The sequence below is a fragment of the Ambystoma mexicanum genome, chromosome 12 (genome assembly GCF_040938575.1).
Source record: "Ambystoma mexicanum isolate Mex_15411 chromosome 12, UKY_AmexF1_1, whole genome shotgun sequence".
Lineage (NCBI taxonomy): Eukaryota > Metazoa > Chordata > Amphibia > Caudata > Ambystomatidae > Ambystoma > Ambystoma mexicanum.
The window spans coordinates 468,279,577-468,293,218 of record NC_090936.1 but is presented as its reverse complement, the minus strand read 5'-3'; the positions used below and the strand labels follow the sequence as shown (position 1 = coordinate 468,293,218).

At 46.1% G+C, this 13,642-nt stretch overlaps 1 protein-coding gene across 5 annotated transcripts in view; it reads right to left on the bottom strand.

Annotated features, from left to right (window-relative positions):
- Positions 1–6,955: 6,955 nt before the first annotated feature.
- Positions 6,956–13,642, bottom strand: part of SVOPL (SVOP like) — a 366,808-nt gene continuing 360,121 nt past the window's right edge. For 2 of the 5 annotated variants that reach the window (XM_069628739.1, XM_069628740.1), the window contains 2 exons: positions 13,141–13,254; positions 6,956–7,633 (listed from right to left, as the gene is read on the bottom strand). In XM_069628739.1, coding sequence (XP_069484840.1) covers positions 7,568–7,633; positions 13,141–13,254 — 180 coding nt within the window. In that variant the 3' untranslated portion in view covers positions 6,956–7,567. The remainder of the gene's footprint in view (positions 7,634–13,140; positions 13,255–13,642) is intronic. The other 3 variants (XM_069628741.1, XM_069628743.1, XM_069628742.1) reach the window with 3 other exon arrangements.

Here is a 13,642-nt window from a genome sequence, read left to right as displayed (position 1 = left end):
AGATATCCTGAAGAAAGCACATTAGAACATCAACATCCCTTCAAGTGCCTGACACTTGATATTCTGGGCTTAAATACCCCTGTCAAAAGACGGAAATTAGACTGTTTTTTGTCCATACACCAACCCAATCTGATCGCACTTCAGGAGACCTACATCAGGATACAAGATAGACAGAGATTTAAACTTAGACAATTCCCTAAGATTATACAAGCTAATGCCAAGATGAAAAAAGCAGGGGTACTTCTTGCATTTAGAGCTGGCATGCAGGTGACAACTCTGAAAACGGTTGCGGACAAAGGGGGTTGCTATATTTTTCTTCTCCTTCATCTGGGCCTGTATACTGTTACGGTGGCATCCGTCTACGCCCCGAACTCGGGCCAGAAGGGGTTCTTGAAATCAGTCATCTCGAAACTGGAACCTTTTAGTGTAGGCGACACAATATTGCTGGGAGAGATAAATATAGCATGGAACCCTTCCAGGGACAGGAGTTCTAAAACAAAATATGCCCAGCATCACGCTCCCTCAAATTTTTACAGTTAATACTAGTTCGGATACTAAAATAGACGTGATATGGGACGCATTCAAAGTGACTCTTAGGGGGGAACTTATTGCGGCAGAAGTGCATAGGAGGACCCTCAGGAGGAGGAAAACAGAGTTAGATATCGAGACCAACGTGAAAGATGTCATGCAACGGATGGAGGCGGAATCTAGCCCGGATCTCCAATGACAATTCAGACGTGTAAAGGGCAAATTAGACCTTACTCATACTAAGCAAGCTGAAAAGAGCCCGTTTTATTTAAGACAGAAGTACTATATTGAGACCAATAAGGCTGACAAGTTATTAGCCAGGCAACTAAAACAGAAATCCGCAGACCAGACGATTCTGGGAATTGAGGACCCAATGGGTAAAAGGGTTGCAACAGCCGAACAAATTGCTGAACAGTTCCATGCATTTTACTCAACCCTCCAAGCATTGGATCAACCTGACCAAACACTACAACATGAATACTTACACGTGACAACACTAGAAACCCTCCCTGTCCCAGACAGGGAAAAACTGGAGAACGACATTACCTGAGAAGAGGTGTTGAACGTAATATTGAACTTTCCAATTAACAAAACGCCAGACCCAGATGGGTATCCTGCCTCCGTGTACGAGAGGTTTTGTTTGTTGCTTGCCCAGGAAGTCAGATTTATTCATTTGCGATATCTGGCAAAATAACTAACACCATGGAAGAAGCCAAGATAGTTATCTTCCCCAAACCAGGAAGGACCCAGGCAAGTGTGGATCCTATCGAATTATAGATGCAAAGATCTATCCTAATGTCCTTGCAAATCGGCTGGAACATTTGATGCCAACACTGATCCACCCTGATCAGACTGGGTTCATAAAAGGCTGTCAAACATAAAACAAACTCAGGCGGGTATGTCACCTGTTAGAGAAAGTGACTAAGGGGATGCCACAGTATTGGTTTCACTTGATGCGGAGAAGGCCTTCGACAGGGTTGAATGGTCCTTTCTCTTTAATAACCTGCAGGTAATGGGATTCAGCGCAGCCTTCATCGCTAGGATACGCGCCAATTATATCAATCCAATAGCTAGAGTTATGATAAATGGTCATATATCCTCCTGGTTTCTCTCCAAAGGGGCATAAAACAGGGTTGCCCCCTCTACCCCCTACTCTATGCTTTATACCTAGAACCACTTCTGTCATGCTTACATCAATTGGAGGCAGTCAAAAGGCATAAACTTCGGAGGGGTGGCTCTTCATGACCATCAGTCCAGCTTCAGAGCTGCCAGAAGCATGGAAACTTCTCTCCTGGACATCCGTGAAGACCGGCTCTCAAACCACGACTCTAACACCCCCTGTGTCCACATCTGGCTTAATCTCTCTTCTGCCTTTGACACTGTCAACCATGCCATCCTGCTAAATTGTCTCTGTGTTAACCTAGGTATCACCGGACAGGCCCTGGCGTGGCTGACTTCCTTCCTCTCTGACCGACCCTCCCAGGTCCAACTTGGGTCCTTCCTCTCTGCTATCTTTTTCTCTACCTGCGGTGTCCCCCAGGGGTCTAACCTCTCTCCCTGGCTGTTCAACCAATACCTGGCACTCCTTGCCCACCGCATTGCCGCTCTCTGACCCAACTTTCAGTGCTATGCAGATGACACTCAGCTCATTTGCAGGCTACCTTCGGCCACCTATTCTCCCTCCATCCCTCATCTCTGACTGTCTGTCTGCTATCCAGGAGTGGTGTGCGGCCAATGACTTCTGCCTTAATGCCAGTAAGCCTGAGATTCTCCTCATCGGTACACCCACCCCCTCCTTTCCTGCAGCTCTCTGGCCAGCCTCTCTCAGCCCTCTTCCTGCTCCGACCTGCAAGGCTAAAAACCTCTGAGTCATCTTCAACTCCACACTTTCTTTCTCTCCTCACATCTCTGATGTCTCTAAGAAGTCACACTACCAGCTGAACCTTCTCAGAGGTATTCTTCCCTTCCTCTCCTTCCCCTAGAAGCTCACTGTCTCCAGAGCTCTGGTTCTCTCTAGGCTGGACTATTACAACAGCCTCTTTCTAAATCTTCCTGCTTCTACTCTACGCCCTCTGCAACTTATCCAAAACAGGACTGCGAGACTTGTCCTTGGCCTCAAGCCCAGGGATTGTATCTCTCCAAGACTGAAATCTCTGCACTGGCTCTCAGTGGCTGTGAGGGTTATGTTAAAAACCCTCTGCATCGTCCACAAGGCCTTCTGGGGCCTGGGTCCTCAATACCTTCAACTCTCTCTTCCTAAATATCTTTCCTCTCGAGCTCTTCGCTCATCCGCCTCCAACTCCCTCAGGGTTAGTCGCTTTTCCAAACAATGATTTGGTGGTAGATCTCTCTCTTCGGATGGGGCCTCCCTCTGGAACAGCCTCCCTGCGTCCCTGAAACTTGAGGAGAACCATCTTCGATTCCAGAAGCACCTTAACACCTTCCTCTTTGCTTTTGCTTTCTTTCCCCCTTTCCCCTGCTGAAGTCCTGGCGAATACTGAGACTGCACTGGTTACCTAGCCACCAATCTGATCTCGGGCCCAAGCCCTGCCAGTTGCACGCCTGCACTGCCTCCCTGGTGACCCCTGCACTTGGGGACTGTTTTCTGTATCCCTACAGTCCCCCCACCAGCACTTCTGTCTGCACTCACCATGCACTTGCCACCAGCTGGCCATGCTTTTATTTATCTTGTTATTTTATTATCCCATGTACTGCACTTTCCCCTCCCCCGCACTTTCCTTTTCCCCCCCGACACTTGCACTTGCGTGATCTGAATGACACCTGGCCTAGTAGGATTGCTGTTCCGTCTTCCCTCTGTTCCCCCTCCCTTGCCTCGTTGCGCCTTGAAACACTTGTGTATAGGCGCGTTATAAATGCCATATCATATCATATATCATAAATTGATGGCATACGCGGATGACATGCTCCTTACAATCACAGATGCAGCCACCTCACTCCATGCGGTATTGCAAGCACTGGAACAGTTCAGCGTGGTGGCTGGTTTAAAAATGTATGTCACTAAATCAGAGTTATTGAACGTATCGCTCAATTGGGAGGATTTAACAAGGGCCAAAGAAGCGACTCAACTAAAATGGGTTCCCAAAAGTATCCAAATGCTAGGGGTGGCTATTACGCCTACTTTGCGGGCATTATATACGGCAAACTTTACACTACTTATAGAGACTATCCAAGAACTGCACCGTTGGACCCCTCTTTCTCCATCTTGGCTACGAAGGGTCAACTCTATAAAAATGGTTATCCTATCTTGGGTCCTGTACCTATTTTAGGCTCTCCCAATCCGGATTCCGGTAGCTTTTTTCCGCACACTGAGCAAAATGGTGTCTAAATACATATGGAAGAACAAACCCCCCTGGATATCACTCTAAACCCTGATGCTCCCACCAAATAGAGGGGGATTGGGCCTCCCAAATTTTAGGGAATATTATAGGGCCTCACAGTTAAGAGTCATTAACGACTGGTTTGGGGAGAATGCAGATAAGAGATGGGTGCAGATAGAAAAGGCAAAAGTGGGCCTGTAAATGGGAGAAAAATGGTGGCTTCCCAGGACAGACCGCCCACACAACATACATTGCAGTGATATTATGAGAGTAGTGGAGGAATCGTGGGAATCAATCATCTCGACAATCTCACATCATGACATTCCCCTCCCCCTTTACCACCCATTTTGAGAATCCACATCTCTCTCCGGTCCTAGCGGCTCTTTCATTCCCACAGTGCAAGGAATCGGTTTGCACACAATTCCATGATATGCTCATTGGGGAAGACATCAAGTCCTTTCCTGTATGCTAAGATGAACTAGGTCTGCAGCAATCCCAATGCTTCCAATACTTCCAGGTTTGCCACTGGCTAATGGCCCCGGCGAATAGACTAGTCGCACAAAGACCCCTTACGTCATTCGCAAAATTCTTCATCTCTAATCCTGGGGACATACATCTGATTTCGAAAATATACAAGTTTCTCACAAATATATCCCCAGTGACAAAACTCTCATATCAATCTAGATGGGAAAACACACTGGGGAGCATACTTCCAAAGGACAGTTGGACAGGTCTTTGGGCCGATATCCCCCATTTGACAAGGTCTCTCCAGGTTAGGGAATTCTGGTTAAAAATGATGTTTCATTGGCACTATATCCCTGAGAAGCTACACCAAATGAACCCAGCTATTTCTGATACCTGTTGGAAGGGGGTTGGGGGGGCGGAGACTCGCTCCACGTGTGGTGGTTGTGTCCTAAAATACAGGGGTTCTGGAAGGAAGCAAATAAAACACAAGGGTGATGTTTGGGACGATTGGAAGCATTCTAAGGGGGAAATCCTTCTGGGCATAGCGGAACTGGACAACAGACTGTGGCGTTCTAAATACTCCATATGGCCGCCCGACTTTTTGTGGCCCATTAGTGGAAATCCACAGACCTCCCGCTAATCGCGGATTGATTTAACAAGCTATGGAACTTAGTATCCTTGGAATGGGTTACTTATGCAATACAGGGGGAACAACCCAGGTTCTCAGCTGAATGGGCTTCAATCTTAGGCTTCCTCCATGGAGACTTTGAAGAACAATTAAATATCCTAACCTACTTGTGTTGTGGTACAATGTCCCTTATGTGTTCAGTGGGTTTGGGGGGGTCGGGTGCTTGGGGGAACTTGTTATGTATGTTGTTTGTTATGCTTTTGTATGTTGTGTCGTATATTAAAACCCAATACATTATTTTATTTATTTTTACAAAAAAACAATAGCAAATACCCACAGTCAGGCAGAATCATGGTCAAGCGAACGAACGGGAGGAGCTCAAAGGCGTAGGTCTGCAGTAACTCCTACGTCAACACCTAGTAGCAATCAATCCGAAAATGTTCTGTACTCAAGTCACCATTAAAGTTTTGTAGTCCCAGAGACTGGGGAACAAAAGAGGAATACCCATAAACAGGCAGACTCACGGTCAGGCAAGGGAGCACAAAGGCTTATGCCTGCAGTCGCTCCCAGGTTTGCGCCCCATAGTGGTAAATAAGTACGAGAGTGCACAGTACAGAAAACAAAATACCATCGCAGATTTGGAGTCCTGCAGTCCAGCCGCCCACCGAACACACTGTTCACACACACCGTGCACGCTCCCTGTCTGCAGTGTGATTTTACAGGGATGTGCTGCTGACTCTGCCAACAAATGGCTCCTCCTCCAACAATAGTCAGCAAGGAAAGCTTCAATGAGAGCTTCAATGTAAGGCAGCCCGCTCCACTGGTCACACTGAACACACTGTGCATGCTCTGCTCCTGCAGTTTAATTTTAAAGGGATGTGTTGGCTCTGCTAACAAACGGCTCCACCTCCAACAACAGTAGTTATAGCTCTATTCACTGCATGCTCTGAGAATTGGTGTCCTGTGATTGGAACGAATATCACTGCCTGCCCTGTAGAAAGTGTGGTATACTACAGCTTGAGCTTTAATTACTGTATGGTCTGGGCGGGTAGCAGTGCAGGTTGATGAATGACTTGGCACTGCTGATGTAATTAATACAATCTTTTGGAATGGTTTTATGTCATCATGGGAGTCGGATTTCTAATCAATACAGACTGCGGCAATGGCATTAAACCATGTGACAGAAGTTGCAATTGCAATAGACGATGGCGATAGAGTCATTGAGGACTGTGTGGTGCCAAATCGCTTTGAATTCGCTCTTTACTGGATATACATCACTGCACAATCTGAAGTACGGTGATGAAAATACGGGGCAGTTAGCGTTTTTGGTCCTTAGCTTTTAATGGACAATCATAGATGAAATCTCCACTTGGAGTGTGAGGGTGGGCTTAACCCTTATTTGTAATCAGATGGAACTTGGGTTATTGCAGAGCTGGAGATGGTGGTGTTGAGATGGTCACTTTCTCTCTTATGCTCTGTAGAAGGCTGAGTCTTCATCCTTTAATGGAGATGAAATACACAAATCCCCTATGGAAGGCTGCTGTGAGGGCTGAGGCTGGCCCATTGGCCACGAGTGTAATCGCGCACCCCTACAAAAAGTGCTTAGAGAGGGATGCAGGGCCTTAGTTGAAGTGCAGACACAATTGTTGCTGGTTGTGAACTCATGTGTGTCTTTGTTGGATCTTCAATGTCTGAACGTTTGGCATAGGATTATGGGAGGGACATGGGTGCTTTACTATCCTATAGACTGAACGTTGTCCAATCAGTTTGCCCTTTAGTGAATTGTCAAACACTGTGGCATTTCTATGAAGTTGTGCTCTCCGAGTATTATTTGGATGTTTACAAATCCACTGCTCCCACTTTTCTGTGTCACTTAACTGTACTTTACAATTCAGTTGTGTGTATTAGCACACATTTTGCATCATCCTGAATAAAGTGGCATTGAAACACCCTCCAATAATTGATCATAAAATAAAATATGAAACAGCAAACATCATCAAGTTGACGTCAGGATTTTCTGACTTTCCCGTCATTTATTGCAACTGGTTTAGAATCTAGAGGAATCTCACTCATTCCACAGAGCACTGGGTATTCGTAAAGTTGATTCACCAAAACCAAATCTTGACATTTTAGTCCTGGACTTTACTGGCGTACAACTGGTTGCTTTTTTGGACGTTGGTTCTTTCATGACACCAGAATGTCCCTTTTCCGCTTTCCATCCATTTAAACGAAGCATCAAGTTGGAGTGATCAAGTTGCAGAAGACAAATAAATAAAAATGCAGCTTCTAAGTGCCCTCCCTTTCAGCCACTTTATAAAAGATCATGTGCTTTCTTCCATCATGGCACGTGTTTTTAAAAGTTGTTTTTTGATGAGTTGACATCAGCAAATGAACAAGGTTCAAAGATTGTGCTTTTAAAAAAAATATATATATACACAATGTATTTTCATCTGCCTCCAATTGTCTTCTGTCATTTATGTTGCTGAAATAAAAGAAATGAAAAGTCAACAATCTGTAAAGAATGAACTTGTTATTTTGCTTGACGGGGAACAAACATAATGCAGACTGCGCGATCCGTTATTTGATCTGAAGCGTCATCCATCTTGGTTCACTCTTGGTGGCAAAATGTCAGCCATCTTGCATTGGTTTGTCCGGTATTTTCGCTCAAATTTTGCTGCAGTAAGGATAATGGAAACATGTTAGTTCACTAATGAGATAGCACAATTACTATTGTTCACTAAGGAAGCAACACACTGTCCAACATTGTAAAACCTGAACGTGAATATATGTGGAGAAGACATTTAAATAGGCAAATTAGGATATCTTGAACGCAAAGGCAGATTCGACTGACACTACTCTTGACCAGTAATATATAAAGTAATAAAGGTTTTCAGAGGGAGAATGTTAAACTCAAACAGGAACAACCAGCAAAGAGCAACCAGGTCCAGGAAGGGGAAAGATAACAGGGTGCAAGGACAAAGAGCAACAAAGTCCAGAAGGTCCCTGAAACCACACAAGAACCACAAAGTGGAGCTGTCAATTTCAAATTCAGGGTTAAGGTACTCAATCAGTTAACAACTTCATTAAGAATTGACTTTGATGGCTATGAAAGAGTGGAACTACAGGGGCCGTAAAACCACCCACAGTAAGAGATGGGCCAGAATATATCCCCACAATGGAGCACTGGCCCTCCTGCAAACTGTTGCTCCTTCCCTTCTGGTCCTGCCCAATGTATATCATGGTGTTCTGCTGGTATTTGCTTTGCAACACTTAGAGGTATCTCAAAGTGAGAAGGACTGGCTTCCAGCTTTGCAAGTACACTTTCACACAACAGCGCTATACTGCTTTTGGATCCTCCTGGCTGCCCTGGTTACTTCATTTCGTATACATTGTGTGAGGGGGAGGGTGATTTCTGTGAACTAGTAGGAGGACATTCTGCAACCTGGAGAAACGGTGAAGGCCTCTGAAGAATCTCTAACGTCAAAGTCCAAAGTACCAAAATATCAGGTGATCTTATGACCACATATGGTAAGACCGTAACCGGGTCAGAAGAACAATGTATACTTTTACTTTGCTCTCTGCTAACTACAGTTCCTCAAGCAGTGTGCCAATAAAAAGTGCCAAGAGCATTGAGCGCAAGGCCCTGGGGTGTGCAGCAGGCAGAACAGAGAAAATTATAAGTTGCGGAAGGAATATCGGGTCAATGCAGGGCTCCAGGAGAAGTCATAACCTTCCTCTCCACCTAACCACTGAGCTGTAGCGAGAACCCTCAGTGACAACCCAAGGCCGGGAGGGAAAATAGGCACTAATCCACCTACCCCCTCGCTCCATGGCAGCCTGATGGTTCATAGACACCCACGATATACACAGGGGGGTTGCGGGGGGGGTCCCACCTCCACCACTCTTACATTTCCCCGCATAACTCCGCTCATCCCCGCCCCATGGCCGGTGCTAGTGCTAACGCATAATTTTATAGGATGCACTGCACGCTAGGTTTATAATCACCACTCTCTGCTACTGATTGATGGGAGGAGCCCTTGTTGTTTACTCTTCCCTCCATGGCTTCTAGGGATCTCTGCCTCACTTGGATGCTGGCAGGGCAGGTGGCAGCATGGACTCCATGGTGCAGGTATCGCACGACATCCCACCCAATGGCAGATCCAGAAACAGGGAGCAGAGGGGTACAAGTCACGTTCCTCCACCAGCTGCCTTTGCTTCATTCCTCGCTCTTATTTCCTCTCCTCAATCCAGCCACTCATCTATCTTCTAAATTGACGGACCACAATCCTCTCGAGTGGGAGATACCTGCTTTTATTGTTGGTATGAAGGTGCTGTGCAGTTCATGCATTTGAAAAAGAAGCAGAGGACTTTGGAAATGTAGACTAATGTCTAGCAATTCCAGCATGCTTGAGAACAGTAGTCTGTCAGTCCACCCATCAGTGTCCTGAGCACTCTGTCTCCTGGCGATCCAAAAAGAAAGGTCACTCACAGTCTCTGGTGTTTGAGGTGACCTTTGCATTTCTTTCTTAGCTTGGTTGCTTCTTTTCACTGTTGTTGTAGTCAGGGGCTGAGATCGCTCAATGTCGTCCTTTGCATCTGCTGGATTTACACGTGAAGTGCTGCCACAACTGGCCACACTTCACAATATCTCCCTGGGTTCAGTTAGTTCTGGGTGTGCACCCCAGACTGGGATAGATGCATGCTCCTTCTTCCTTTCCTTATTCTCCTTCTCACACTCCTGGTTTAAACCACTGTCTCTTTTCTTCACCTGCTCCCCTGGAATGGAGGGGTCCTCTTCACCTGCAATCTTAGCTTCTCTAATTTTCGCATGGATGATGTTGACATCTTCTCACCCCTGCTCTTCAATATTCTGTACTTGTATCCTTTCACTTTCTGATCCACTCTTTAGGTGTCCCCAATTGTCTCTGGAGGATAGCTCAGGGGCAATGTGCTCGCCTTGGAAGCAAGACGACCTGGAGCAACACAGGTTCGATCGCTGTCCAGTCTTTTGGTCGAAAGACATTTGGTCGAAAGACAAATGGTCGACGGAATTTGGTCAAAAGCCAAATGGTCGAATTTTATATTTTATTTACATATATATTTTTTAGGTTTTCGTTTAGGGAAAAAAAGGGTTTTTTAGAAAAAAGGGGGTTGGGGGGGACCCCCCCAAAAAAAAAAGAAAAGTGAAAATACAAAAAAATTCGACCAAATGGTGTCGACCATTTGTCCTGTCGACCTTTTTTTTCGACCAAATGACTGGTAACCGGTTCGATCACCGGATCGGCACTTAGAAACCTCTGGGTATTAAGCGCGTTATAAATGACCAATCATGTCATCACCTCTTCCCTTTTCTCTACTACTCTTCAGTATTCTGCCTCTTTTACACTCTCTGCCTGCTCTGGATCCGGTTCACCGCTTTCGCTCTTTACCACTGAGGGGTTGGTGACCTGAATTTTAACTGGTTTCTCCCCCATGTGCCTCAGTCCGCTCCGCGATTGGCAGAGTGGCACTGCAGAGCAAGCTAGCATTTTCTCACAGCAACCGCTGCAGTGGTTTACTCCGTTTGTGGTAAACTGACACGCAGCGTGCGCAGCATCCCTCCTGAGCCATGAGCAGATTCCCTGCAGCTCTGCTGGTCACGTAAGGGCAGTGCTTTGTGTTTCCGGTCATATTAAACCAGCATTGAATAGTTGGTGATTGCAGACAGCAGCACTCTGTGGGTCCTGGTGCTTCAAAAGTGGATTTCCTGACCAGTGACAACCATGGCTTGGTGACTGAAATGCAAGATCGGTCTGTTGCATTTCAGGCATCAGTATAAAGTCTAATGGTAACTCTAGTTGACCTTGCTAGACCGAGGTTGGGGCATAATTTAGTGGTGGGTTGTAAGCTCATCCCCTCTCCACCGCTCCAGAAGTTTCTTAAAGTCAGTGAAAGGGTTTTTCTGGGCATGAGGCGATAGGTTTTAGAAGACCAGAAATTTGTTAATGGATAAATTGGAGGTGGTTTAAAGTCTCCAATCTGCAAAAGGCTATTCCTTTGTTCTTTGGCCAATGATCAATTTCTCTTGACTCTTGCCTTGAATTCTGGGTTTTGTTATCTTTCCTACTCTTTTGGAAGGATCCCTTCCACTTCTGCCACATGATTCCCCAGACTTTGGTAGGACGGTGCTATTCCCTGGGCTGATGATGGGCTGGGGAGCCTCTGGATTGCACTCCTTCTCATGCAGGTCCTACGTCACGTAGCAGGCATAAGGCAATGTCGGTCCAGAGAAACAGAGGGTGTGAGGGGGGCAGAAACCATGTTGACTGGGAGTTAGGCAGCACTTGAAAGGAGAGAATACTTAGCACAAGGAAACCTCCCCCCATAGCAACTCCAATGAAACCAGATCAATTATCTCAAATCAAAAAGGTCCTCTCTCGCAAAACTATTCTCTCCTCCCTCTGCCACTAACCCACTCACGTCTCCATCTCCCCCACCTTACACTACTCACCCAATCTACCCTGCCACAAGCCAGCAAGCTCCTTACAAACGTACCATTTTAACGGATCAAGGCCGCTGCTCATTTTTCTAACCCTATTTTACGCCTTCCCCCACACCTGCAGCTAACTACGTACTCGCATCATCAGCATCGACTTCCATTGATTGATATTGGACCCCCCACCCCCCCCATCTGTATGAATTGCACACTGAGGTTTCTTCGCCATTTACAATATACAATCACACCGACACTCAGGAAGCCCTCCCCCCTCTTCTTGCAGGGCCAGGCACAGTAGCGCCACCAATATGGCCGACGTGTACTATACAAGACCACTTCACATTGCAGTACACAGAGAGGCATGACTACAGAGAGGCATTCCTATGCTTAGACAAGGGACCCTTGCAGTGGTGGAGTAAGGAATAATATTGTGATGAGCGCGACCCTTGTAGTGCTATCATGGAAGAGCCAGAATATGATATGATACGAGAGACGATTGTAGTACAATGAGGGGAGAACATATTGTGAACAGAGGGACACATGTATTGTTATAATGAGGGAGGCAGTAATGCCACAACAGGAAGGACCATTGCAGATATATAGTAGAGAATCAATTATGTCACATGTGGAGTGGCCATTTGAGCACTAGAATGAAAGAACCTGTTTAATAGTAGGAGAGGGGGGTAAATGGTATGGAAAGATGGACAACTGCATTGGCATAATGGGTGAGGCAGTGTGGCATTATATGGCAGGGCCATTGTAGGTGTATACTGATGTTAGAACAGGTTTACACTGAGATCATTACCACGGAAGTGGTCTTCCTCTTCTGAGAAAAGGGTGTATTGTGCCACAGCCCTGGTAATGAGCCCACCATGTCTGGAGGACTAGGAGGGACCTTTAATTTTTATATTTATTTTGCATTTTTAAAGGGCATCCAGGCGCTATTAAAGGAATTGTATTTTTTTTGTTTTAGTCTTAATTACGTATTTATAACGCGCTTAAACACCCAGAGGTTTCTAAGCGCGGACCCGGGGATCGAACCTGTGTTGCTTCATGTCGTTTTGCTTCCAAGGCGAACACGTTGCTGCTAAACTATCCTTCCGGGACATTAATGAAACGTAGCACTACCTCTCTCAAACTCCTATCAGTCTCGCTGCTTTCCTCACAACAGTATAAAAGTCCCAGGTAGCAGTAGAATACTGGAAGCTAATAGGGTTCAAGGGCATATAGTAGCAGTTTAGGCGAGGGGGGGGCAGAAACATGGGATAATCACACACAGATGATGGGAACCATCCAACAATGCAGCTGGGGCAGTGCTGGAAGCAGCGGGAAGACCAGAAACTCTTTGTTCTGTTGGGTTCAGTTTTCGGGTACAGTCTTTCTTTCCAGATGTTTTCTTGTCTTGTCAAAGGGAGTTGCAGGAAAAGAAAAAAAAAACCGTACAAGGTCCATTCGCTCATAAATATAGATGTCCGTGATGTGATCCTGGTGATTTTATACGTCTGCGGTGCCTGAACACTGATTAGGCGGCCATTTTTTTTTATAACCACCGACTGAAACGTAATCATTATTAGACCCATCGCCTCCCAAAATGAGGTGCGCGGTACAAGACCACTTTGCGTTCCATTCCAATACATGCAATAAAGTCTGGCTAGAAGATAAAGACCCATTCATCCGCACGGTCTTTCCATGCCACACGCCATTACCTGGAGTGCTCTGCCCTTTGTCTCTATGGGCAGGCTGAAGGCAGAGATGGCACAGATTATGCAGACTCCAGCGAACAAGCAGAGGGCTCCAAGCACAGATGCGCTCATCAGTACCTGCAAAAGAGAACAAGCAGCTGAAGCGCCATAGCAAACCCCCACCTGCATTACTACAATTCAGGTATTCACCCGGACACCACCATTCCTTCTGCACAGCAACTCCTCTGATTACCCCACTTGGATATCATCCCAGTCTTGCAGCATCATAAGCAAGGGCATGGCCGCCCTCGTAGCACGTGCAGGTCCTAGCCCGGGGTCGGGACAGGCCTCCGATAAGCCATGCTAATACTTAACAAGGTTGGCAGGAGGAATTGGAGGTAGTGTGGTAGGTCTCTTGATCATATATCATCTGCACATGTGAGGCATGATCTAGACCTTGGGGTCTGTTCACAATAGGAAGTTGCTATCTCTGTACTCTATTGCCATATTGCAAACTTGCTTCTAG